General features: G+C 45.7%; 3 protein-coding genes across 7 annotated transcripts; 1 reads left to right on the top strand and 2 right to left on the bottom strand.

Moving 5' to 3' along the window:
• Nucleotides 1-624: 624 nt before the first annotated feature.
• On the top strand, nucleotides 625-13,507 carry cramp1 (cramped chromatin regulator 1). 3 transcript variants are annotated; one of them, XM_030089229.1, is made up of 20 exons: nucleotides 625-716; nucleotides 2,506-2,882; nucleotides 4,651-4,853; nucleotides 5,119-5,272; nucleotides 6,031-6,114; nucleotides 6,304-6,352; nucleotides 6,703-6,788; nucleotides 7,304-7,427; nucleotides 7,844-7,925; nucleotides 8,127-9,041; nucleotides 9,127-9,304; nucleotides 9,417-9,592; nucleotides 9,690-9,761; nucleotides 9,883-9,964; nucleotides 10,125-10,235; nucleotides 10,368-10,525; nucleotides 10,610-10,793; nucleotides 10,915-11,082; nucleotides 11,248-11,393; nucleotides 11,553-13,507. In XM_030089229.1, the coding sequence occupies exons 2-20, from the start codon at nucleotides 2,507-2,509 to the stop codon at nucleotides 11,664-11,666; spliced, it is 3,462 nt and encodes a 1,153-aa protein (XP_029945089.1). In that variant the 5' UTR covers nucleotides 625-716; nucleotide 2,506; the 3' UTR covers nucleotides 11,667-13,507. The 3 variants fall into 3 exon arrangements, with proteins under 3 accessions (XP_029945089.1, XP_029945088.1, XP_029945087.1); XM_030089228.1 differs by lacking the exon at nucleotides 625-716 and adding an exon at nucleotides 1,863-2,123 and having other exon boundaries at nucleotides 9,420-9,592; XM_030089227.1 differs by lacking the exon at nucleotides 625-716 and adding an exon at nucleotides 1,863-2,123.
• Nucleotides 13,266-17,779, bottom strand: dhrs7b (dehydrogenase/reductase (SDR family) member 7B). 2 transcript variants are annotated; one of them, XR_003931322.1, is made up of 8 exons: nucleotides 17,656-17,779; nucleotides 16,459-16,644; nucleotides 16,224-16,342; nucleotides 15,773-15,983; nucleotides 15,547-15,639; nucleotides 15,312-15,464; nucleotides 14,798-15,148; nucleotides 13,266-14,368 (listed from the first exon to the last, which is right to left on the bottom strand). XR_003931322.1 is itself a non-coding variant. In XM_030089230.1 (7 exons), exons 2-7 carry the CDS (start codon nucleotides 16,610-16,612, stop codon nucleotides 14,943-14,945), a joined length of 936 nt encoding a protein of 311 aa, XP_029945090.1. In that variant the 5' UTR covers nucleotides 16,613-16,644; nucleotides 17,656-17,779; the 3' UTR covers nucleotides 14,518-14,942. The 2 variants fall into 2 exon arrangements, 1 of the variants encoding a protein (XP_029945090.1); XM_030089230.1 differs by lacking the exon at nucleotides 13,266-14,368 and having other exon boundaries at nucleotides 14,518-15,148.
• A 2,356-nt stretch (nucleotides 17,780-20,135) lies between these two features.
• Nucleotides 20,136-23,374, bottom strand: tmem11 (transmembrane protein 11). 2 transcript variants are annotated; one of them, XM_030089232.1, is made up of 2 exons: nucleotides 23,299-23,374; nucleotides 20,136-20,676 (listed from the first exon to the last, which is right to left on the bottom strand). In XM_030089232.1, the coding sequence occupies exon 2, from the start codon at nucleotides 20,667-20,669 to the stop codon at nucleotides 20,160-20,162; it is 510 nt and encodes a 169-aa protein (XP_029945092.1). In that variant the 5' UTR covers nucleotides 20,670-20,676; nucleotides 23,299-23,374; the 3' UTR covers nucleotides 20,136-20,159. The 2 variants fall into 2 exon arrangements, with proteins under 2 accessions (XP_029945092.1, XP_029945091.1); XM_030089231.1 differs by lacking the exon at nucleotides 23,299-23,374 and adding an exon at nucleotides 22,448-22,539.
• Nucleotides 23,375-23,883: the final 509 nt, after the last annotated feature.

Below are 23,883 nucleotides of genomic sequence, written 5' to 3'. Positions count from 1 at the left end.
CAGTGGTAGTCTGCAAGAGACTGTTTTAATAATCTCAACAATGCAGTGACCCTTACATGATGATGTGAGGCTTGTTATCTGATGAAACATGAACATCAATACACAGACAATATATTTTACTAATAAAACCCTTTTTCTTGAAATATTCATTGCTTATGTATACGGCACCGTTTGCCACGGTAGTCATTAACATTTTATTCTGTTGCGTGCTTATTTTTCAGCATACGCCTGGACATAAATCAAGCGCATCCTTTGAGGGCTTACTCCTGATTTGATGCTCAAAATGTCAATCATTTTTTGGGCGGAACTTTTTTTAACACCTCCTCAACGTTCTCGGCATAATCTGATGTTGCTGGGAAAATAGTTGGTTTTTAAATTTAAAAGTGGTATTGATGATTATTAAACTGGTGTGTAAGTGCTTGAAAATGAGTATTTAAAAAATGGTATGGAATGACAGGAAGACAATGACAATTGGTCATTGGCCAGGCTTCTCTGTCTTACGATTGGCTGCGCTCTCTGTCAGTCAAAATTTACCCGCGGTCCTCGTGTTTTCCTGACCAATCACAGGCTTTGTTTTCGAGTAGTAGTGGGCGTGCCTAACCGCGTGTGCTATCGATGTGCAGGAACTGTCATCGGTGCTGCTGGAGGACTGCGGTCAGCTAGCGATGATAGCCGGACTCTGCACTGGGAATTCTACTGAACAGCTTCCACTACAGGTAAACCGTGACCAGCGACGGAGCCTTCAGTCTGAGAGGTTCGGCTCTAAATGAACGTCTGGTCTTGGACTTTTTTCGTGACGTTACTTTAGCTTGTTTTTACCGTCGATCTGTTACCGTTAGCTAGCCGCCGGTAGCAGCCATGCTAAGTACCCAGCTGTGTTTGGAGATTGGACTGAACTCTTCTTCACTTTACAAGTAGTTATCAACGGTTATCAAGGTTTTTAACTTGTTAGTTAATCACTCGTCCAATATAAGGTTTACTGTACTTTATTACACAGGCCGAACCATAACATAATGTGGCTGCTCGGACTGCAACAGTGAAGGAGTTATGTCTAAGTAACTTCTCAGGGTAACTTCAGACATCACTAAGAATGCAAATTAAACTTAAATTACTCAGAGATTTATGTTTTCACATTAAATGCATTCAAGAATACTGTCATATGTTTAAGGTTACACTTTTTTTTATTCATAAGAGCTTTAAATGTCACCACATTTTTGCTTACTTGCAGTTTTATGCTCATATTTGCTGTTATAGCGGTGATGTTTTGTATCTAATTTGCTCGAGAATTGTTATTTAACTGCCTCAAACTGTGTTTTGGAATACTGTGTAATGATTTAGGCAGGGAGACTCTTCCCTAGTCGTTTTCACACATGGAAGCTCGAATCTAATAAATCTTTCTTTGTCTCTTTCTCTTGCTGTCATCCATTTGCACAGCTCTCCTTCTCATCACATAATGAATTGATAAATTAGTGTGGAACATTATTTAATCTAATGATAGAATTGTTGAGGATGTGATACTCTATGCTGATTGTAAATACTGTTTTATAAATGCAATACCCCTTTTTCTTATTGTCCACCGACCACAGCAAGCTTGATGCTTGTTTTAGTTCAAACATGCACAGGTGTTGTACGTATTTGTATTTGGGGTGATAGCATCAGATGAAGTGATAAAACACAGATTTTCCATCTGCAGGTTGGATATGAAATAATTTCTTTAGCAGTCTGAATTTGTGAAGGGACAGTGTGACGTAGTGTGTCAAGCGAAGTCCACTCGGTTAATAAAACTATCCACGCAGAACCATTTAATGAACGCGGCAGACACCAGCCGAGGCCAGATCGTCCCTCTTTTGCTCGCATTAAGTGTTTTCTAAATGTCTCGGGTGTTTTCGTGGTGTTTTTTGGGGTTGAAAAGAGGCTCTGAGAAATGTTGTTGCTGATAGAAAACAGTTGAACTGCGCAGAGAGTTCAGCTCAGTCGAAGCAGGAGCAAGGAGAGGGCAGAAAGCGGAGACATCGCTCTCGGCTTTATTATGCTCAAATTGATCACTAATTGCCAATCTAACCGGTCGGACCCATGGTGAAGAGAAAGAAGATATCGTCCACTACCGAAGAGCACGAAAATGGGTAAAATTCCGTTTGAAATAAACACTTTATTTAGAGGTCGATCGCACCGAGGGCTTCTCGTTGTCGTTTCTGCAGGGCGCTAAACTGAAAAGCGCTCGCATTTGAATCTAGTTGGAATTATACCGACGATATTAACCGTTTAAACCGAAAGAGACCCCGGGAAGCTTTATTGTCAGTTATTAAAGTGTTTCAGTGGGAAAATGTAATTTATCCGTGAGCGATAAATACATATATTTAATGTTGTTTTGACGGGACTGGAGAGGGGATTTGAAACAAACAGCGGCGGCCATGTTGAGAGACAGTGAACGTCGTCTTTAGAAGTTAATTTTGCACATCGATTTGCTCCCAATGTGACAAATTTCGTGTGATTGTGTTCTGGCAGCATGACACCGGGCTCCAGGGAGGGGATCGGTGTCGATGGGAGGCGGAATCCGTCCAGAAAGCCCGAAGGTTGCGACGAGGAGGAGAGCGGAGAGCAGGCGAGCGAGGAGCGCAGTACAAAGGGAGACGACCGAGTGGAAATTCTTAATCCATCAGCCTCCGGTCTCAGCCCCGGTTCAGCCCCGGTCCTCCCAGCCTCCCCGCCGAACCGAGCCGGGCCAGCCTCGACCCAGCAGCCCCACACCTCCTCGGAACCCGCCCCTCCGTGTCACGACCAGCATCATTTTCTCCGATCCAGCGTCCGACCTCCGAGCAAGCGGATACGGAAGGATTCCATCGGCTCGACCATCAACGGACACGGCGGGGCAAAATCCAAAGGTACCGTGGGTGATCGGCTCCGAAAGGAAGGAGAAACGAAAGGGTGGGATAAGCAGAGGGGGGTCTGTTCCCCGTGTTCGGCTGTCACTGTGTTTGCAGTTTGTTTGTCTGGTGCTGGCTGTGTGTCCCTCCGGACCACTGGCCGGGTCTCTGCCGGGTCTCTGCCGGGTCCAGGATGAAGTTATAACTCTCTCCTGTAAACCACCTGGATGAGGAGGACAGGACACAACTTACATGAGAATCAGGGTGTCCCCGGACTCTTTTTAGTCACTGCCATATTGTTAGTGAAGGCACAGCTTTGTTATGGCTGTCATAACCAGTGAAGGAGTAATATATCAGCATCAGTATTATTCATGGACAAGCAAGCAGGGCAGGGAGGCCGGGAGAGTACAGAGAACTGCTTAGGTTTTTACTCTAATTCTTTTTTTTTTGGGAACAAAACAAATAATAGAATGACCTTGATGTCTTCAGCATATTATTACAGATTCAACCGAGTGATTTTGTGTCAAAATTTATAAACCATCATTGTGATTTATTTTCACTTCTTCCATAATGCTGCTGCTGTAATAACACAACCTCATTTTATTAGACCCCAGATAACAGGTTATAATTTTCAGTGTTATCTGTGCAAATAATCCCTCAGATGCTCGGTGCTGTAATGATTTTGGGTGAGAGCAGCTTGTCTAATTCACACTGATAAACTGACATTGTAAGTAGTAGATGAACTTGTGTGCTTCGAGGGTTTAGTCACTCTTAACAATAGTTACAGTGACTGAAAACTGGCACGTGTCTCTGTCCTCATGCAAATGGAGCATCTCCTGGATTTCCACACCTCCAAAATCACACGAGGCGTCTGAGGTTGCTGCTCAGGGTGGGGCAGGCTTATAAATATCCAGTCTGCTTCATCCTTTTGGGCGAATCGGTATTCACTTGAAAATGTGCTATCAAAGAGCGGTTTGACAGAAACCTTGGTCTCTCTCGCTGAGGAATTTAGTTTTTACTTTTGTGTTTGTTGCCTCACGGATTGGAATCTGTCCAATTTTTTGTCTTAGAAAGAATCTCAGATAGATTGTTAGTGGATCAGACTGAAGTAAATATTTACATTATCTCAGTGAACAAGCTGTGTTTTTGTAGGTGTTTTTTGTTGGTAAAATGTATTTAGATTGCCAAAGTTTTGAGCAGCTGACCACAAATGCCTGCTTATTTTGATGTGATGCTATATTGGTGCACATCTATTTTAAAAAGACACATCCAGGCTGGTGGCTGTGCAAGACACACATCCATACACACACTTAGGTTTGTAAATGGATACACATTTACACATTGGAAACACAGTTCTCTTTACACAGTGCAGTGCTGCAGCAGCAACTGCCCGGGTGTTTGTGTTCATGCGTCCTGGCACTGAGCTCCGAGCTGGGGTAAACTTGGCCAGTGGAGCCCACCATGAGTTGGTTTTGGATCGGTCCTCTGTAGGACCTGGCCATAGGGACTGATTGCTTTTCCTGCTTCCCTGCCAGAAGCGAACCACGGCCGGGGGGGGGGGGCTCGGCAGGTTGTGTGCTGTGGTATTTTAACAATTTCCGAACCACACACACACGTCAGAAGAGCAGTTGTATTTTTTTCGTAATCGTCGTGCCATTCAACACAACCACTGCTGTTGACTAAAATATTTCCCTTAATGGTTGTTTTCTTTTCTCTCAAAAATTTAGATTGTATCTCTTTCTCTTAATGTCTTTGTGACTGTTTTGTTTTTGTTCTTGTAACACAGGGGCAGAGAATGGCTCGACTTCGCAGGGGGCAGTGGGCCAGTCGGGGCCTGTGTCTGGCTCCATCGCCTCGGTGTCCAAGGCCGCTAAAGGACAAGGCTCTGCTGAAAAGGACGAGCAAGCTGGTAACCAGAAGAGGGCCCGTCGGCAGTGGGAATCCTGGAGCACAGAGGACAAGAACAGCTTTTTCGAGGGGCTGTATGAGGTAAAGGATGCAAGCGGCTTACCTCAAGTTAAAAACTTTTCGAGTGCATCTCCTGGTATTTTCTATTCATTTGCCACAGCAGATCATGTGATCCGCATGTTTGATTTGGCACAATTTTTTACACTAGGTGTCCTTCCTGGTGGTCCTCAGGGATCAACAGTGACGAACCACGAGCAGTGGGACTCAAACTCGCAAGCTTTTGGAACTGTGCTCGCTTCCCTAACCCGAAGCTGCTGCATTCACCTTCAATGTTTTTTTTCTCCAGCATGGGAAGGATTTTGAGGCTATCCAGAACAACATCGCAATGAAATACAAGAAAAGAGGCAAGCCCGCCAACATGGTGAAGAACAAGGAGCAGGTCCGCCACTTCTACTACCGCGCCTGGCACAAGATCTCCAAACACATCGACTTCACCAACGGTGAGCCACCTCTTTCCTCGTTAAGTGAATTATGAGAAATAACATGGCCGACGTGGCATTTCGGACTTTTATATACATAGCTACAAATTATTTCAGCCCTACATCTACAGTTCGCTGTATCGTCTTCTCTGGTTTATTATTCTTGTCAAACATGTCAACTAGCACAGCGAGAAAAGATAACATGGTGGCCATGTGTATCTCGGAATTGATAAGCTTTTTTGTGGGTATTCACTTGGTGTGTAATCAGAAAAATAGGTTTATTAGTTCATACAGGAACAATCAGCCTGTATTGGCTGATCATTTAAAACGGTCCTGCCAAACTGTTTTTAAAAACGTCATTGGAAACTGTTTTATTTTGCTTTAATGGCTGTTGAGATGAAACAGATGTCAAACAGCTCACTAAAATTAGGAATTATTGGTTAAATTTATATTCTCCGGACTATTGAAACAGTGGTGTCCATGTATGATTTACTCTTGAGTTTCTTAATATATTTTAGGGGAAATAATTTCCCAGACTACTCAGGGACTTCAACTTCAAATTCCAATCTTTATTTTGTTTTCTGACCTCTAGCCACCACAGCGTCATAATCGGAAGTGAAGGCTCTCTCGTAAAAACATGTTTGTGAGCTCCATAGATAAGGTTCTCCCCTACATAAAGCCCTGGGTGTTAATGCCATGTTATCTTCATGCAGCATGAGCAGCTCTGCGGAGCGTCTGGTGACAGCAGCGTTGTAACTCATGCCTGCTCCTCTTTTCAGCATACTCCCGTGTGCTGAAGAAGTCTTCTCAAGAGCTGTACGGCCTCATCTGCTACGCCGAGCTTCGCAAAAAAGTCGGAGGATGTAAGTGAAGGCTGTTCGAATGCATGCTATCTCGAAGGTGTTGAGTGAGGCAGCAAGTGTTTTGCTGCCGTCGCTTGTGGAGCCGAGGGACGTGATTAAACAGTGTGTGATCCCAGGCGTTGGGGATGCTCCCCCCCTCAGGGACGATGTCATAAGTGGCTCTGTGGCCTTGTGTTTTGTCTTTGACAGTAATGGATGATAAGAATGTGGCGAAGCTGAATGAGCTCATTCAACAAGGGTAAGTCAAGCACTAGAAATGGTGGCGTTACCTGAATACATAAGAGAGTTTAAACTGTCTCTGTATCCATCCACCACTCGGGCACCCACACGCTCTTCACGGCAGTGAGAGACGACCAACCGGAGGCCGTAGTGACGCATCGCATGCAAGACCGATGCAATAGCGGCTGCAACAATGAAGGGGATTTGAGGGCAATGTTTAAAACGATTACATCAGGACATCTGGCTGTGTTTTAAGTTTGTGTAACTACATTCATTCAGTCTGTTCTGTACCTCCCAGGTTTAAGTGAAACTATAGCTTCCAAAGTGCGGTTTAGGGTCCTCTAACGGATACTGTGTGTGTCTGACCAGGGCCACGACTGTGCGCTCCAAGGGCAGGAACCTCCGCATCAAAGCACCCATGTGCCGCGCGCTGAAGAAACTCTGCGACCCAGACGGTGAGCTTTCCGTCACGCACGGCACACACGAAGTGACGCCGCGTAAACAAACATCAGCTCTGAAAATCCAGTCAGCCCCGCGTTAACAGTGGGACGCAGGATTTGTGGGGGCGGGGTTTTTGGCTCGAAAACAATGGCAGCGTGTGGGCCACTGCCGTCTCCATGGTGACGCTGCGAGCAAAGTGAACACGGGGAGAAGGAGGAAGACGGAGAAGGTGACTACTGTGACCAGCTGTCATTCAGCGTTGTAATCAATAGCGTTAACTGAAAACGGTTAAAGTGCTTACTTTGCTAATCTGATTGTAGTAAGCATCCTGACCTCTGTCACCTCGTCTGGTGTTATATCAAGGTCCAGGAGCCTGATCCTAACTCCTTCTCTCAGATGCTACAGGTTTCCTTGGTCATTCAATATGTAAAGTTGTCCTGGAGAGAGCGTTTTTAAGGTCACATCCGTTGTTTCTGAATGAAGTTTTGTTTGCTAGTTAATTTAAAGTAATCCGTTTCTGTCCCCGCAGGAGTGAGCGACGAAGAGGACCAGAAGCCGGTGCGCTTGCCCCTGAAGGTGGCGGTGGAGCTCCAGCCGCGCAGTAACCACTCCTGGGCCCGAGTTCAGAGCTTAGCCCACAACCCGCGCCTCAGGTCAGCCACGCTGATTACCTACCGGACATCTTCTATACAGCTTCACCCAACTCAAGGTCTGCTGGAGCCAGTCCCAGCTGACCAGACAAATGCAGTGTTCTCAGACAGTTACCGGGTTTTCCACAGAGAGACAGCAGAGTGCAGTCTTTGGCCTTTCAACAATGAACGTTATGTTTGATTGACAGCTGTAGATCCACCAGGAAACACATTTATTTCCCGTGTTTTAAAATATAATAAGTAGTAGTATGGTGTTTTTAGCTCTCTGGTTAAAAAAAACAAAGATCTCTGGTTTTCCTGTTTAGATTGATGAATAAATTTGAGACTTGTCGCACCTCAGGGTACAGATCAAGTCAAGTGTTTTGGAACCAAAATGTTCTGTAGCTTGTTAACCACCTTTTGCCCTCTTCTCAACGCAGGATGGTGATGGAGCTCCACAGGAAAGTGTCCAGCCTCATCGAGTATCTGAAACAGAAGTGGACCTACCACGACCAGCGGATTGTATCCTAACAGACCGACTCACACTCTGACCACCGTATAACCACAACTTAACAGCAGTTGGAAACAACTCTCCAGAAAATTGCACTAAACAGAAGTAGCTTTATTATAGATCTTTGAATAAGTACTCTACTATTTTTATTTTTTTAAAGCGTGTATCCATGTCTGGCTGTTATTTTGGGGTCCTTAATGTCGATGCTTCAGCTAAAGAGCCTCATGGAGAGAGAGGCTCTGGAGGGAAACCAGTCCAGCACAGCCTCCCTGAGCAAAGCGTCACAGGAGGACCTTTTTCTTTTCCCGGCTGAGAACAGCACTTTGACCACGCTGCCTGGTGTCGCGCGTGTCGTTCACTCCAAGGCCTCTTGCACTGTACACTGGCTCGAGAGTGGCAAGAGCCGCCCCAACGCCAAGGAATTACCAGCTGCCCAGATCCTGGGCATCCACACCGCTCCGCCCCCGCGAACTGGCAGCAAGTCTGGACGGGGGGGCACAGCCGCAGCGTCGGGTGAACCTCGCCGGACTGAACCCCCCGCGCTCGAACCGTCGCCTGAAAGTTCCGCGAAGGTGGAAGAGAAAAGGCCTCCGTCTGTGTGTGTTCCCGTTCCCCCCCAGCAGACTGTGGCCCCCCGAGAAGAGAGGAATGGGATCGGTTCCTCCGAGGGGGGCAAGACCTGCAGCGGTCTGGAGTCCAGTGGCGGATCAAGCACAGAGAAGTTGTGTAGCGGCGCAGAGAGCTCATCAGAGCAGTGTAAAGAGGAGCAGAGCACCGGCGCCTCCTCCCCAGAGGACGGCCACACGCCGCCACCCAAACCCCCGGCCGGCGGCCCGGAGGAGGCCGCGCCGCAGAGTTCCGCGCCCGCGGCCCGGGAGCGCACCGTGGAGCAGATCCGAGAGGAGGGCTGGAGCGCCCGGGACGCGGAGAACGTCACCCTGGCCGAGCTCTACCTGATGTCCGGGAAGCCGGGGAAGCTGCAGCTGGAGTACGAGTGGCAGCCCTGCGTCTCCGCCTCCAGCCAGGAGAACGGACAAACCCCCACGCAGCCCAAACCCCTCAGGACCAACAGGGTGTTACGCTGCCTGCTCAAGCTGGTCGCAACTGAGGTCAACCCCAAACCTCTGGTGAGGTTTCACTTTTACTTCTCCGGTTCATAGTGAGAGAAATGTTTGTTGGCACTGGTTACCATCAGGTGTGTTTTCCCTGCAGGCTCCAGACCTGTGCTCCACAGCCACGTCCCCCCTCAAGACCCACCAGGAGGAGCAAAACCAGGCGCTCACCCCACCAGGAAAGGGTCCGATAGCAGGCACACGCAGCCCCGGCTGCGGTCGGCAGCCGGCTTCGGTCCGTGTGGCCAAGATGCACCTCCCAGTCACCGGAGCGTCAGGTATCCGTTTCTCCTTCATGCTCTCCTTGAATGATACAGCTCAGGTCGAGCATATCTGATGTATTAATCCCAGACGTTGTTCGTTAACCTCGATAACTCGTCTCTCGTTCAGCAGGCGGCCGTAACCTTCCCCGCTCTCTGCTGGGGTCGTCCGCAGGCGGCGAGTCAGAAAGCGGCGTGTTCGCCGTGCCCACCACGCTGCCCCCCAACAGCTCGCGCCACAACCGAATGTTCTCCCCCAACAAGGAGGCGGAGCTCGCCTTCAGACAGCAGCTCGACTCCATCAGTGTAAGTTTTATTTTGTATTATTATTCAAGTTGGAGCGCTTCATAAAGACACACAGGACTTTAAATGTTGATGTGTTGATGGTCTTTTTCCGTCACAGATGCAGTCAGATCTCTTTTCAAGACACAGGAAACCTCGAAACAGACAACTTCGGAAGCCGCTTGTCGTTCAGGTGAGAGAACAGAAAGCAGTAAAACATCATCCAGATGTTTCCACAAATGTAAAATGTCGCTTGCAGGATTGATTTCACTCTATCTGTCTATTTACCGGAGCTGTTTTTGTGTCGTTCCCAGCGGACACTGCTGCCCAGAACTACAGGAGACACTTCTCAACACGTCTGCTCCTTCTCCATCCTGTCCAACTCCTCCGCCACAGGTACTGCCCCGATTCTCCAGCTCTTCTACATGTTGGAATGTCGAACGGCAGCTCTTTACTATGAGCTTTTTAGACGGACTGTGTTGCTATACAGGATTTCTGTTCCTCAGCGAGAACACTGCTGATTGCTTGAAATGTCACTTCCTATGTCTTCCCTCAGGAACTGGATCTTTCCGGCCCATCCATACTCGGCTGACTCCTTCCTCGCGCCCTGTCCTGTCCAGACCGTCACCCGCAGCGTCCAGCTCTGCAGCGGCCAGCCAGCTGTCCAGTATGACCTTCCCCTGTCGCTACAGTTTTCTAGTGTAGACAGATAGATTGCAATTGAGAAGATTCACGTTCCCCTCCTGACTGGTGCACATGTGACGCGCCCTCCTCGTCTGACCTGTCGTCTGTCCTCCAGGTGCCATCGGCCTGGCAGCGAAGTCTGCAGGCATCATCCCGGGCAGCCCATGTCGGGAGCCGGAGCCCCCTGCTGTGGATGACAGCGCCCTGCTCGCCACCACGCCCGTTGTTGAGGCTGAAACACGTTCTGAACTCCTCCAGCAAAACGTCTCCGAGGTCAGGAACAAACCCCCCCCAGGAGCTACTCCGCTGTGGGTCGTTCGGATTGTTTTTCACTGACTGAAGTCGTCGTTTGTACAGAATGGCCTGCCGCCGCCGTCTCCTGGAGTAGCCGGTGGCGGAGACTCCCTGCTGTCCCCCCCCAGCGTGGCCTCGCTCCTGGACATCTCTCTGCCGGGCCCCCCCGAAGAGGGAGCTCCCGGAGAATCTCAAACACATATCAGCGACTCCATCATCGAGCTCGCCATCAACTCCACTCACTACGGTACGGAGCAACAAACCGGACGTCCAAGTCTGGTTTGTTTCTGAGAAGGACGAGCGAAAGAGGATCTGGTGACTTGCAGACGTCTGGTCTGAATTGTTGTTTTGTGTCTGCTGCACTGCAGGTGAGGAGGCCGCTCTCTCTCCAGCCAAGCTGGGCAGCAGCGACGGCTCCAAGCTGCTGGCCTCGTCCCCCTCGGTCAGCCCGTCCAGAGGCTGGATCCCGTCCCCCAGCCACGACCCCCAGTGGTACCCCAGCGACTCCACCGACTCCACCCTGGGATGCCTGCTGTGTACGTACCTCCGCCTCGTAAACAGACAGACACGGCGACCTCGATCCGCCTTCGGCGCCAAATTGTTTCTGCAGGACCTGCTGGCCCTCAGAGACCCAGCTTCTCTCTTCATGTGTTCCGTCCCATGTCTTCATCGCTCCTCTGCTGCTCCTCTTCTCTTTCCAGCCAGCATGGTCTCTCCTGATAAGGGCCGACGGACCACCCTGACCCCCGCCGGCCCCTCCAGCGGCACAGCTCTGCTCGGCCCCAGCCTCCTGGACTGCAACTCCCACGATTCCTTTCAATCCCGTGGCCTCCCCGATGTGGCAGAAGTGAGTCTGTCCCTGTCTTTTAAATTTCATTTTATTGAGATGAATCCAAATGGTTTTGTTATTCACGCTAAATCTGTGTAATTACCTTGTTATCATGCGCATTCATAAAGAGCAACCTAGTAAGCTTGAATTTGTTCTTTTCCCGCGCTGTGTTTCCAGGTGGACTCCCAGCTCGCTTGCATGATGAGCGAAAGCAGCGTGGACTACATCGCTCGCTTCAACGACCTGGCCCAGGAGCTGGCCGTGACCGAGCCCTCCATCCCTCCCCCCTGAGCGGCGGGAGGCCACCCGAGCGGCTCCGCGCTCCAAAGCCATCCCCCGCCCCGTTTGTAAAAGTGCAATAACGACAGTGACCATTGTTCAAAACGCCGGTTTCACTGAACCGCTCTTCAAAGTAAAAAATGCCCTTTAATAATCACACACTTCGGATGAACAAATGCGTTTACAAAACACAACCTCATGTACAGGAAAATACTATGCCATATCTGAACAGAGTATCTTACGTCTCTTCCTGCTCGGTGTGTGTGTGGGTGGGTGTGTGCGTGTGTTTCTGCAGTACTGTGCAAAAGATTTAGGCAGGTTTGAAAAATAATACACAAAAGTAGCTTTTTTTTTTTTTTTTTTTTTTTTTTAAAGGTTAAGGGATTTTCACATAATTTATTGGTTTGACTTAATTTCTCTTTTGTTCGTTTATTCATAGGAATAAATTATTCACTCTTATCCAGTTATCAACTCCAAAAAGGCAGAATTTCTCAGACCGGCCTGAAACTCCTCTCGCAGTACTGTCCGTTTGTTTGTCCTCCGCTCTCAGTTCGACCCCCCCCATAATGTGTAAATCCACCGCAGTGTGCAGCTGCCGGAGCGCGTTGTGATCGTCGTCACAGTTGTTGTGGGGAAAGTGGAGCACGACACAGTGGGACGGATCCAGATCCAGATCCGGCGTTTCCCTGCTGCGCTCCGCACCTCCTTCCACTTCAGGCTGATCGCTTCTGTTTGGAGTGAAATCCCTCATTTCTGCCAGCTGGTCGGTCGGCTCCACATGGCAGCAACTCCACAGACGTGATCCTTCGAGTCATATTTTCTAACTCTCCATTTATTCACTGTGCATTGAGATTACAGGATCATCTGAAATGGCCTTCAGATTTATTTTATTGACAGAAGACGTTGAAGCCAACGTCAGCAGTTTCTGTCTGACTTTACGACTCTTGTTTTGAACCCGGACTTTTACTTTTGGTTTTATTTTGACTGGCTGTGTCATAACAAGCAGATTGTATATGTGGTTCTCGGTCGCCGCCCAGCTATCTCGCTTGTATCTTCGCAGTCCCGTTTGGAGGGGAAAAGCTTGGATGTCTTTCAGTTGTGAGACCGTAATTGAAAATCACCCGCTGATGTCTAAGGGCTTGCATTCAGATGTAAGTTAAACACTAAAGCCATAGTTGATCGCTCTCCCCCTTTTTTTTTAATTGCCTTCTATTGTTTGAATTCCCCTTTAACTGGTGCCGGATGCCTAGAAACACTATGGCTGATCAAACATTCTTTTTTTTTTTTTTTTTTACTTTCACACTATCAACAGGAAATACACACAGTGCAGTGTGACCGATTGCATCCAGACTTATTTTTTTCCATTTAACCGGCGGCGTTAATATGCAGTACTGTGAACATCCCGGCGTGTTTTTAACGGATCCATCGTGTGTCAGCTGTAAACTCTAATCATCATTCCGCTAAACAGTCCGAGATATTTCTTTCCTTCCAGAAACGCTGGTGTGACGTTGGATTATAACAGGAAAAAAAAAAGGCTTCAGTGTCACATCAGAAGGTTCTTCAGTGAGGAACAAACAGCGGGTTTTGTCGTTTTTTTTTTTTTTGTTTTTTTTTTTGTTCTTGAAGGATTTGTAGAAATGGAAATTCCAGTATTCACTGAGCTTTTTGTAATATACGGTAATGTAAATTGTTTATTTGGACTATTTATTGGTAACATTTCTGAAAAAGTGTTTTCTGTATAACTTAAGGTGACATCTTAAAAAAAAAATGAGGAAAAAACAGTTTTAAGTTTGTAAAAGGTGTTTTTATTCTGTGTATAAAGATAGTTAATAAAAATATGCTTAATTCTTGTATTCATTGTGTGTTTTTATGGAAAATGGTTTAAATGCAAACTTTTTGAAAAAACTAATTGCGAAATGTGAAGCTTTTAACGGCAGTAGCCTCAATTCTTCAGATTTTTCTGCAGATTTATTTTTAAAAATACTTTCAATTGTTGCAATTTTAGTCAGAGCTAAATTTAAAAAAAGGCATTCTTTACATTTCACTGCATTCATACCAAGCATCGCACACTGGAAAAGATATTTCCAGATGTAAAAACACGATGAATTAGTAGTTGAACTTTACACTAAAACAAAACGTCACATTTGGATTTGTGGTTCGTTTTACTGGTCTCTGATAAAGGGCTGCTTTCCGGTCAAATTCAGACGCAAATCAGGGACCTACTCGAGTGCAAACTGCTGCAGCGCCGTTCAATATAAAGCCACATTAAGTTCAGCAGCAGAAGCATGAAGAGTGAGAAACGTTCCATCAACAGTGAAATACCCGGGCTCCATTCCAGGGTAAAGACTTCTGTGGTGAAGTTTCTGTTTTCCCTCCCTGTGCCTCACTTAACTTTGCAAAACTTACAAATAAGTACAGCAGTACATCCTTCTTTTCTTTTTGCTCATCTTGGATTTTTATTTCCGGTAGTATGAACTCCAGCATCCTTGAACCCTGAGTTTAATAAAGCAAAAAAGATATTTACATTTCTACTCTCTGCTGATCGCAGCTTGATGTACCTCATGATACAAAACAAGACTTCAGTTTGATGTCTTTCTGTGAGACGTCTGCATGTTCTCCCTGTCCATGTGGAGGTTTTCTCCGACTTCTTCCTTTCTTCACAAGAACATTTTCATCTAAGGCAAAGTGGATGCAGACTCACAGTCTTCAACTCTCTGCAAAGCAAGCACACAAAATAAAGGCAAACTTGTGTTTTTCCTTCCTTTGCAGCTTTAATATCTCAACATGTCCCTGATACGGAAGTTGCACCCTTCAAAAAGAACAACTCCTTCTTGAAGAGGAATCCGCAGAGCACACATAAACACGGCTGCATGATGTTTATCTAGGGTCAAATTGAGTTGGCAGATTCAAACAGGAAACTGAAGCAGTTGACTCGGCATTTTTTTTTTTTCCCCCTGTACAGAAATAAGCATTTCCCCTTTTACACAATAATGTTATGAGGATCATTTTCCGTGATGGGATATGAAACAAATGATCCAGAATCATTAAACGGTTCACATATTTCACTCCCAGCAAATAAACTAAATAAATCTCAAGTTCATCAGGGTTGAAAACGGTGAAGGAGTAATCAACACTTAGCCTACATTCCTGACGAGAGCTGATTTGATCGGCTGCTTCATGTGATCACATCTTGTCATGAGACCAGTTTTAAGGAAACGAGGTGAAGCGGTCGCTTCTCCCACGGCAGTCTGTTTCCCGCGAGGGTCTCCGTCCCTCCAGCACGCCGCGTCACTCCTCTTTATCTTTCTGCTGCTTGCGAGCGCGTGAAGACATGAGTCTGAAGAAGAGCGCAGGCCACAGGGTTCGGAGGTAAACAGCCAGAGTGGGCGAAGCACCAGCCAAAACAACGTCTTTGCTTCTGTGACGGACGGCTTTCAGGACGGCCTGAGCCACTTCTGCGGGGTCCCGACCCGTCGCTGTGGTCTTATCCAACACTATAAACAACGAAACAGAGCAGAAACGTTCAGCACACAGATGAAACAGCTTCATGTTTCACTGCTGGAATAAAAATGTTCATGTTTTATAATTAGTGCCATTCTTTTTTTTTAAACGTATCACATTTTGCACAATAACATTAACATCTTTCTCGCCACTCACCTCCATACTTGGATCCGTCTCCCGTCACAGCGTTGAGCGACAGGTTGGTGCGAATGTACCCGGGGCTGATCACCGTCACTGGAATCTGGTAGCGCTCGATCTCAGCCCGCAAGCAGTCGAAGTAGGCCTGGGTGGCGTGCTTGGAGGCCGCATCTGATCAGACAGAGTCGAGCTTCATTCACACTCAAACAGAGAAATAAACCTTAAGAAATGGAGTGAGGTAACCGGTACGTACAAGCTGATCTGTAAGGAATGGCGATCTTTCCCTGAATGCTGCTGATGACTACGATGTGGCCACTGCGCCGGCGGACCATGAAGGGCAGCAGAGCTGAGGAGAAATATATATTTAACATATTTACATTAAAAAACAACATTTAATTATTTGCTTTGACTTACTTACATCCTTAGTAGTGTAACTAAACTGCTGTAAGTCAGTTAACCGGGTCTCCATTGTGGCTCACCTTGAGTCAGAGCGATGGTCCCAAAGTAATTTGTTTCCATAACGTCCCGCTGGACCGAAATGTGAGTCTGCAGGATGTTGCCACGGTAACTGATGCCGGCATTGTTAATGAGGACGTCCACTTGTCCATAACATCTCAGGATCTCCTCCGCAGCTCGATCCACGGCGTCTGTGTCGGCCATGTCGAAGATGACGGTGTTGGGGGTGTAAGTCTGGAGGATGAACACCGCAATGCAGGCGTCTTCGATACCAGTTCAAACAGACACTTATCTCTTATGGCTCAAGCATGTCTTATGTTTACAAAACTGATTAATTATTGTCTTTCAAGGTTAAATAGAGCAGAAACAAATCGTCTCGTATTATGAAAAATAGAATCTTTACTTTTCTCCAGAGCAGATATCAGACTGTACGTCCGACCATGAGCTCAGGTGTTTGTGTTTACGTGTACACACCTTCTTCTGTGAGTCTGCTGAACTGGCTGGAAGCTCCTGGACCACCTGCTGCAGGCGGCCCGCATCCCGTCCACACAGGATGAGCCGTGCACCTGCAGCATGGAAGACCCGTGCACACTCTGCAAAACATAGATATTAACACTGTAACGCAGGACCAAAAGTTACCGCAGCACCACCCAGATTAAAGATCATCTGGGGAGAGCTGAAGGGAGAATGAAACGTGTCGCATGCCGACCTTTGCCGAGCCCTGAGCTGGCCCCTGTGATGACTACAACAGCATCTTGCACAGAGGCGCCTTGTCTGAGGCGGAGAAGTATGCGGTACAGCAGCAAGACGCCCACGCTGGTTAGAGCCAGTGGGAGCAGTCCTCCTCCCAGAACGCGCTCCATGGCTCACCGTCGCCTTCAGCTCTCCACACCAGCTGAAACAAAAACGTGAAAGAAATTTCATTGGAAAAAGGTTTTCTTGAATTGATCTGTAGAATATTACAATCTGAGCAGGCTGACAATGCAAACATCTACTTAAATTTGGCATCAAGCTGTTTCCTGTTCCTCATGGGTCATAAATAATAATGACATCAATGGAGACATATTTCAAGGCTTTAAAAGTATTTTGCTTTGTTAAGTTAAATACAGATTATACTAATGTTTTTCAATGGCGCTGAACAAATGGCCACTTTCTGATATGACTGCAATCATCTCTCTTTATTTAAGGCTAAAAGAAGCATCAGTTTCATGTAATAGAGCTATCATTTCATTATAAGAACAGCAGCTTTATTTCGTTCAGTTCTTCCGCTGTTCAGAGATAAATGCCCCCATCCAAATGAATAAATATGACGAAAACACAAAAACACTTTCAATCTGCAACGTGACCTTGACTTCCAGTATTGTGTAAGCACTTGTGCTCTCACAGTGGAGGGATTGCAGATGTTTTAATGTCCACATCACAGTTAAGCCCCTTCTTACTGCTCCACTTGAAAAGCACAACACTCAACCAGCAGCACTGCGATGATCACCTCTACCTGAGCTTGTGAGTGCTCTGATCTTAACCTGTGGGGATGCATTAAAAACAGAGCGTTTCATTAAAGTGTTATCTTAAAGTCAACAAATTTTTGGGAATAGGTGTTTGTGATCTGACAGGACTAAACTGCTGCAAGACAACATAAGTAAATCTAAATAATATTTCATAGTTCTGTTTACAAGTATTTAATAGTGAGATCAGGGGCTACTCGGCTCACAAATGATCTAACATGTCTTCAGTTCAAGTAACCTTGTTGCATAAACATAACTTTAACACAAAATATGTAAACATGTACAAGTAAATTGGTAGGTTAACAGTGAAGCTAAGGATGCTAATGCTAACGCTAGCTAGCATGAGAGTGGAGCAAAGCGCTGCGGAAAAAACCAAGAGTGCTGTTTAAATGTTGACTCACAGATCTCACTGGGAGGTTTCCCTGGGTGGTCCTCCGGGGTAAACACCGACACGGTGCGGGAGATGAGAGCTGCAAACCTGCAGGAGGACCAAGAACTGCATGGAGGACTTCTGGTGTGTCCGCGCAAAGGATCATGGGACTTGTAGGTTCTGTGTGTTACCTACCGATTATTGATCAGTCATTCCTCTTTCTGTTTAAAGTTTTAAGAAAAGGGAATAAAAACAAAAAAAAAGTAGAAAGCTAAACTATTAATTTAAAAAACATTTTTTTAAATCACTGACCTTGTGAGAATAACTGAGACCAAGATAACAAAATAAGTTCTTATCCACTAAAATGCTTCTGCTGTGTGGTTAGAACTGTGAGTGTTGGTGCTGCACTGTGTCTGTGTGTATTTAAGAGTGTGTTAAGAAAATAGGTTACCTTGTGCTGCTGCTTGAACTCATCTCCAGTCTGTTTTCACCCTATAAATCCTCCATTAATAGAAATGTTCGTACTAAGGCTTGTATCACAATAGAATTGCTCATAAGTGTAAAATTGTCCAAAAACATACCCGCCTCGCAGATAAACATTCGAAACATGTCTGAAGCTAAATAGTATTTATTTGTTACGATTTGACAGGCGAGGTGCACGAGAGGCCCCGCTGACAGGCCTTGCACCAGAAACATCCCCTGTTCAGGCTCGGGTTTTTGGGGAGTTTTCAGGATTTCTCCAGTGCATGTGCAGATTTCATCTCACAATCCGAATACTGTATTTGAGATTTAGAAATACTGTAGGTGTGAATGTGTTGCGATGGACTGACTCCAGCCTCCCACAGCCCTACGTGGATAAACCAGCGTACAAGATGATCATGATACCTTTCTATATTGTTAGTGGTGAAAAGTCATGTGCCAGTCCTGATGCTCTTCAATATTGACTGAGGCATATCTGTGTCATCAGATGCAGCAGTGCTGCTTAAATTAGTTGGTACATCAAACAGCTAACCTCCTGTCGAACATGCCTGGTGTCAGCTGAAAAATAACGACCCTGCCATGGCCGCAAATCAGCAAACTAATGAGATTTTCTTCTACCGCTCGAAGTGTTTATCCTCGTTTCAGAGCTGCCGTCTCCACAGTGAACAGAACAAATGGCATTTTCATGACTGACATATAGTGTGTACATAAATGAACTTTATTCTTTTCATTTTTTAAAATGACTTTGCAAGAAATGCAACAAGGAGCTGAATGCTAGAGTTTTTCCACATCCAATACACGCCCTGGCTGTGTCTGCAAAGTCCACGTGAACAAATACAGCAAAGCTTGAAAACGGTTTTCCTGCTCACAGCCACATCTTCGACGGTCCGCTGCTTTTCATCCCTTATTCAAACTCGTCGGGAACTTTAGCACATTTCTCATGCAAACATCACCGATGTCAAACAGAAGCATCTTGCTTTAAATTCCAGGTCAGTTATCAGTTGAACATTTACATGAACAACCGGATGCTTTTCAACTGAACTAAAGTCCATCCAAGTCAGTGGAGAACATTTAACGGTTTCAGTGTTCACAGGCAGAAGAATCATCTGTGTGTGACGAGTGCCTGCAGTCCTTCACGTTAAATATGACTAACTTAAATCAGTTTGTGTTCCACATCTGGATGATCTCACCATCGAGCATCCAACGATCTCTCATTGATTCTCCACTCAGCATAAGTGAGGTGACGACTTATGGGAGGCACACTATTGAACCAACTTACTAAACAAACAAAAACAAATCTTTATGGGTCGGCCGTAGCGGCCAATAGTTCCTGTACCAGCTTGACTTAATGTAAAACACAAGCTTGGAAGAATGGTTGAGATGTGAGGGATTTTTTTCCCCACCAACTTAGGCCATTAGAAAGACATCGTCACTCAAAATGATACTTGGACATGTTCTCACCCGAACGGCTACGTAAACACACAATCTCACACAAGCTGGAGCGACTCGCTCTCCTCTGGACATCACTGAGAAATCATTTCATGACAACAAAGTAAAATAACATACAGAAAAGTCTGTTTGAAATATCCTAAAGTTTAATGAAAGGTGATGTACTGATCAGGAAGAAAGGGGTACAGTAAAACTACAAGGGAATGGGGAGGGGGGGGTCAGCTTGGTACACAAAACATGTCTGTCCATTTCAACTCCAAGACGACTCAGTCCAGAGGAACTGCTGCCAAACCCTTGTGCACGAGCTTGTGTGTCATGATGCAGGTGGAGAGCGCAGGGGAGGAGGCGCAACTACTGAGATAAGTGTGCCGTTGTCACAAAGAAGTAAAGGAAACGAAAGGGGGGGGGGGGAACAAATTCCTTCTAGTTTTAACTATATCCCTCTGATCAAAGTTCAAAATAGAAGCGCCCGCCACATGTGGAGCGAACTGCTGGGCCTGATCGTGACTTCCACTTTTCTTCCATCTGGGGTGGGTAGGTTCTGTTTTTTTGTTTGTTTTTTCCTTATTTTTTTCTGTTGGTTCGTAAATTCTCTTCAGAGCGCACTCATACGGCATAGAGTTCATAGATCTTCTTGGCGCAATAGGCCAGGGCCGCCAATGCTATCGTGTTATGGAGTCTCTTTCTGTGGATGTCATCCCTGCGTACCAGTACCACGGGTGTCGAGGAGGTCAGTGTATGCAGAGGCAGCCGCGACAGTTTTTGGCTGTCATATTCCACCTGGTACTTGCAGCAGGGGTCAAACTGCCATGAAATCCCGTAGAGAGCAGCACAGGCCACGCTGAGGGCGCCGGCAGGAAGCGCCACATAGCGCGAGTATTCAACGGGCAGTGAAAGCGGTGTCAGGAGGCAAGCGGCGCCTGACAACACAGCCGTCTTGTGCAGGCAGTTGCCCACAGTAATCCAACGGGCCGTCTCGTCTCCGATCCGCGTGGGCTCGATAACAATGTATTTATACTGGGCCTCCAGTGCCTGCTCCAGCTCATACTCAAACTGGTCCTGCGCATTCTCCCCGTTGTAGATCTCGTGCACAATGTAGCAGTCGGACGCTGCCATCACTCCCCTGTGCAAAGACAAAATGACACACAGGCAACAGTAAGAATGAGAGCGGAGAACCAGCGGCTCCCTCCCTCCAGACCACAGTGGAAAAGGTGCAAACAGTAGTGCACTGACAACTGTAACATAAGAGACAAAAGGCACAAATAAAATCCATGAATGAATCCAAACATCACTTTTAAACTGAAAGGCCCACAGGAGGATTATGTTTTAATTGATCTAATCCTGTCAGGTGTGAACAAACCCAACTTACGTTTACATGTTACCATAAAAAGCAACCGATGGCAGATTTTCTGGCTAAGTCACTTTTCCAACAGAAAAACACCACAAGACTGGAAACTGATGTACCAAACCCTTATCATTTAAATAAAATGATACATCCTTGATGTCCTTGGATCTTTGGGCTTTTCTAGGACTGGTCTGTGCCTTCAAATGCGTAAAAACTCTGTATCAACTTTTAATACATTATTTATTTCTAAAGATTTTGAAATTACAAGTAATTTGCGTAAATTCTATAGATTTTTTAAAAAGAGCTAACCCGGTTAGCGACCTGCCGGTTTTCGCCTTATTGTTCTTTAGTTGTATGTGGGCTGCTAAATACTTGAATTGCTCTCAGGATAAATAAAGCACCTGTCTATCAGATACATCCAGTATATGCAACAAGGTTATATATTCTATACTGTGATTTCAAAGCCGCCAAACAGCCATCATGTATAGGAGCTGACAGATTCCTGACGTTACATGTCTGCTCCAGCAGACATGCTACCAAACAAGTATGCATGTTTAAGTTTCACCCCTGAAGGACATTGGGTTAATGATTGCGTTTTCCACTGCCACTGTGACATTTAATGATTAGACGAACATAATCTAAATATTTCTAAGGCTAGAATACATGCACAAAAAGACTTGTTGACGGGCTTAATTATCATTGACTAGAAACATAAGTTACACAGACAAGCAATAATTTTAAACGACCATGTAAAACTCAGAGAATATACAATAGTATTTATCACCTGTAAACGGGCGACATATGAAGTCATTTTAAAAGAAGTCACTGGAGACCGTCTGGCTCAAGCTTTGAGAATTTTGTGTTTTAAAGTGAATTTTGACGATGTTTTGGATTTTAAAAGAAAATTCGCCCTGAAGTTGTGTTTGAGGACAGATAACGTGTAGATGAGAGTCACCACTGAGGCCTGCAAGTCAACGTACAGTAATCGGGCGACAAGGTTAATTGTCCACAAACACAGAAATTATCGCAGTAGAGTTACCAAAGGGCGTGTAACAATTGAAATAAAGTAGTTATTGGATCAGCGAGCTGAGGACATGATGTACCTGCGGTACATCGGCGGACCGATCGCATGGTAGAAAGTTGGAGGACTAGCCAGTCAAGTTGAGTCCCATTTTAGTTTGAGAACAGGTCGACAAGCACCACGGACAACACGGTTAGCCGAGCCAACACCGTGCGGCGTGATCCGCGTGGTGTCACTACAGCGTTCGGTGGAAAAATTCAACTTTTCCCGCTGTTAACCGGCTGCGGCGAAATCTCCAAAACATCACATGAGCTGCTGGTTTGTTTCCCCGCTAACGAGAGCTAGCCGTGCACGCTAGCTTGCTAACGCTAGCTAACCATGGGGTAAAATTCCAAGTCCTCGTGTGCGCGCTTAACTTTAAGTCCCAAACCATATGCATGTTTGAGATCTATCGCGTGGTGACATCGACAAAACGATGCAGCATATTAAAACATTTACGTCTAATAACCAAGATGTGGAGTAACTGACCTCTCCCTGCTTACTGGGACACCGCGCCTCCTTCCCAGCGACGCCATGTTGGAGATACAACTGTGATTGCAGTTGACGTAACACAGCCCTGAGCTTTCTGGGTAATGTAGTATAGAAATAGAATAGACGACCTTGGGTTGGCTGAAGTAGAGACTACAACTCCCATGGCGCCACAAAGTCAGGGTACCTGCCTTTACGTATTTTGTAATGGCACATAGAAGTTTGGGAGGTCAGATCTTTTGGGAATGTACCTTTACTCACACTTTCAGAACGAACAAAACAGAAGTTACAGATCCAGCACAAGATTCGATTTTTTTCTGTGTTTATTTAGCAGGAAAGGTTGGCTTCTTAGTCACATTTTTCATGAACTCGATACATACAAAACAAAAAACCCAGCTTCAGAGTGTCCAAGCCTTGACACCCAAAATAAAATATAAACCTTAAATGACTTAGAATTAAAAAAAAATAATGTGATGTGTGTATTTGATTTCATTTTTAATTCAATCCAGCAGTGTTTTTGTTGGAATCCCATAGCAGTTTTGAATCATGCCCTACCCAAAATGCAATGCCATGCTAGTGCTGTTTTTCATTCACTGTGTAAATAAAGTTGTGGGGGGAAAGGGAGGTCAGCTGTGAACCAGAAGACATTTTAGGAAAATAAAAAAAAAGGTATTTCTTAACTGTAATGTTGAATTCAGTGATTAGAGTGGAATTAAAAGGAAATTATATAAAGGGAAATTTTCAGTTACTTTTATTTTATTCACATGTATTCATGAATTCGAGTCCGTTTCAACATACAACACAGTAATATGAAATGTGGTCTGGTTTTGAGAAAATTTCCGGCTACTCACCCATATTTTGCCCTCGCGTGCGCTGTCTGTGTCCGCGTGCTGTGGCTGTAACCCGACGCGCCTTTGATGTAACGACTATAATGGCTCCGTTCAGGAATGTGTGATCAACTGGAACCAAAATGCTGCGCCTCAAACAACAATTGTACGAGTTTCACGGCTTTCGCCAGTCACCTATCAGCTCACAACAGATCAGTGACGTCTGACAGCATGACTGAGTGATTTCACTCCCATAACTGACAATCCTTCTCCAACAAACCGACGAGTTATTTACTAACAGTAAAATGACTATGATAATGATAAGGTCTTTTTAATGCATTCTCATTTCATTTATCTCATCTTCCAAATTCATAATGTGTATTATTTTTAATATGTAAGAGAGTTCCTTATATCGTTCATTCATTGTCCAAGAAATATTTTGTTCTATTCTGTTTTTTTGGCACATTGGCACATGATGAACTAAGTTGTTTTTTTTTTTTCTTGTTCTTTTTCTTTAAATGAAATCACTCAAAGCAGGGTAAAACCACATAATTTCACAACCGGTCTTGCAGTTGGGCCACATAGACCAACTGAACCCATGACCTTTTC

The sequence above is a fragment of the Salarias fasciatus genome, chromosome 4 (genome assembly GCF_902148845.1).
Source record: "Salarias fasciatus chromosome 4, fSalaFa1.1, whole genome shotgun sequence".
NCBI lineage: Eukaryota > Metazoa > Chordata > Actinopteri > Blenniiformes > Blenniidae > Salarias > Salarias fasciatus.
This window is presented reverse-complemented; position numbering and strand designations above follow the sequence as displayed.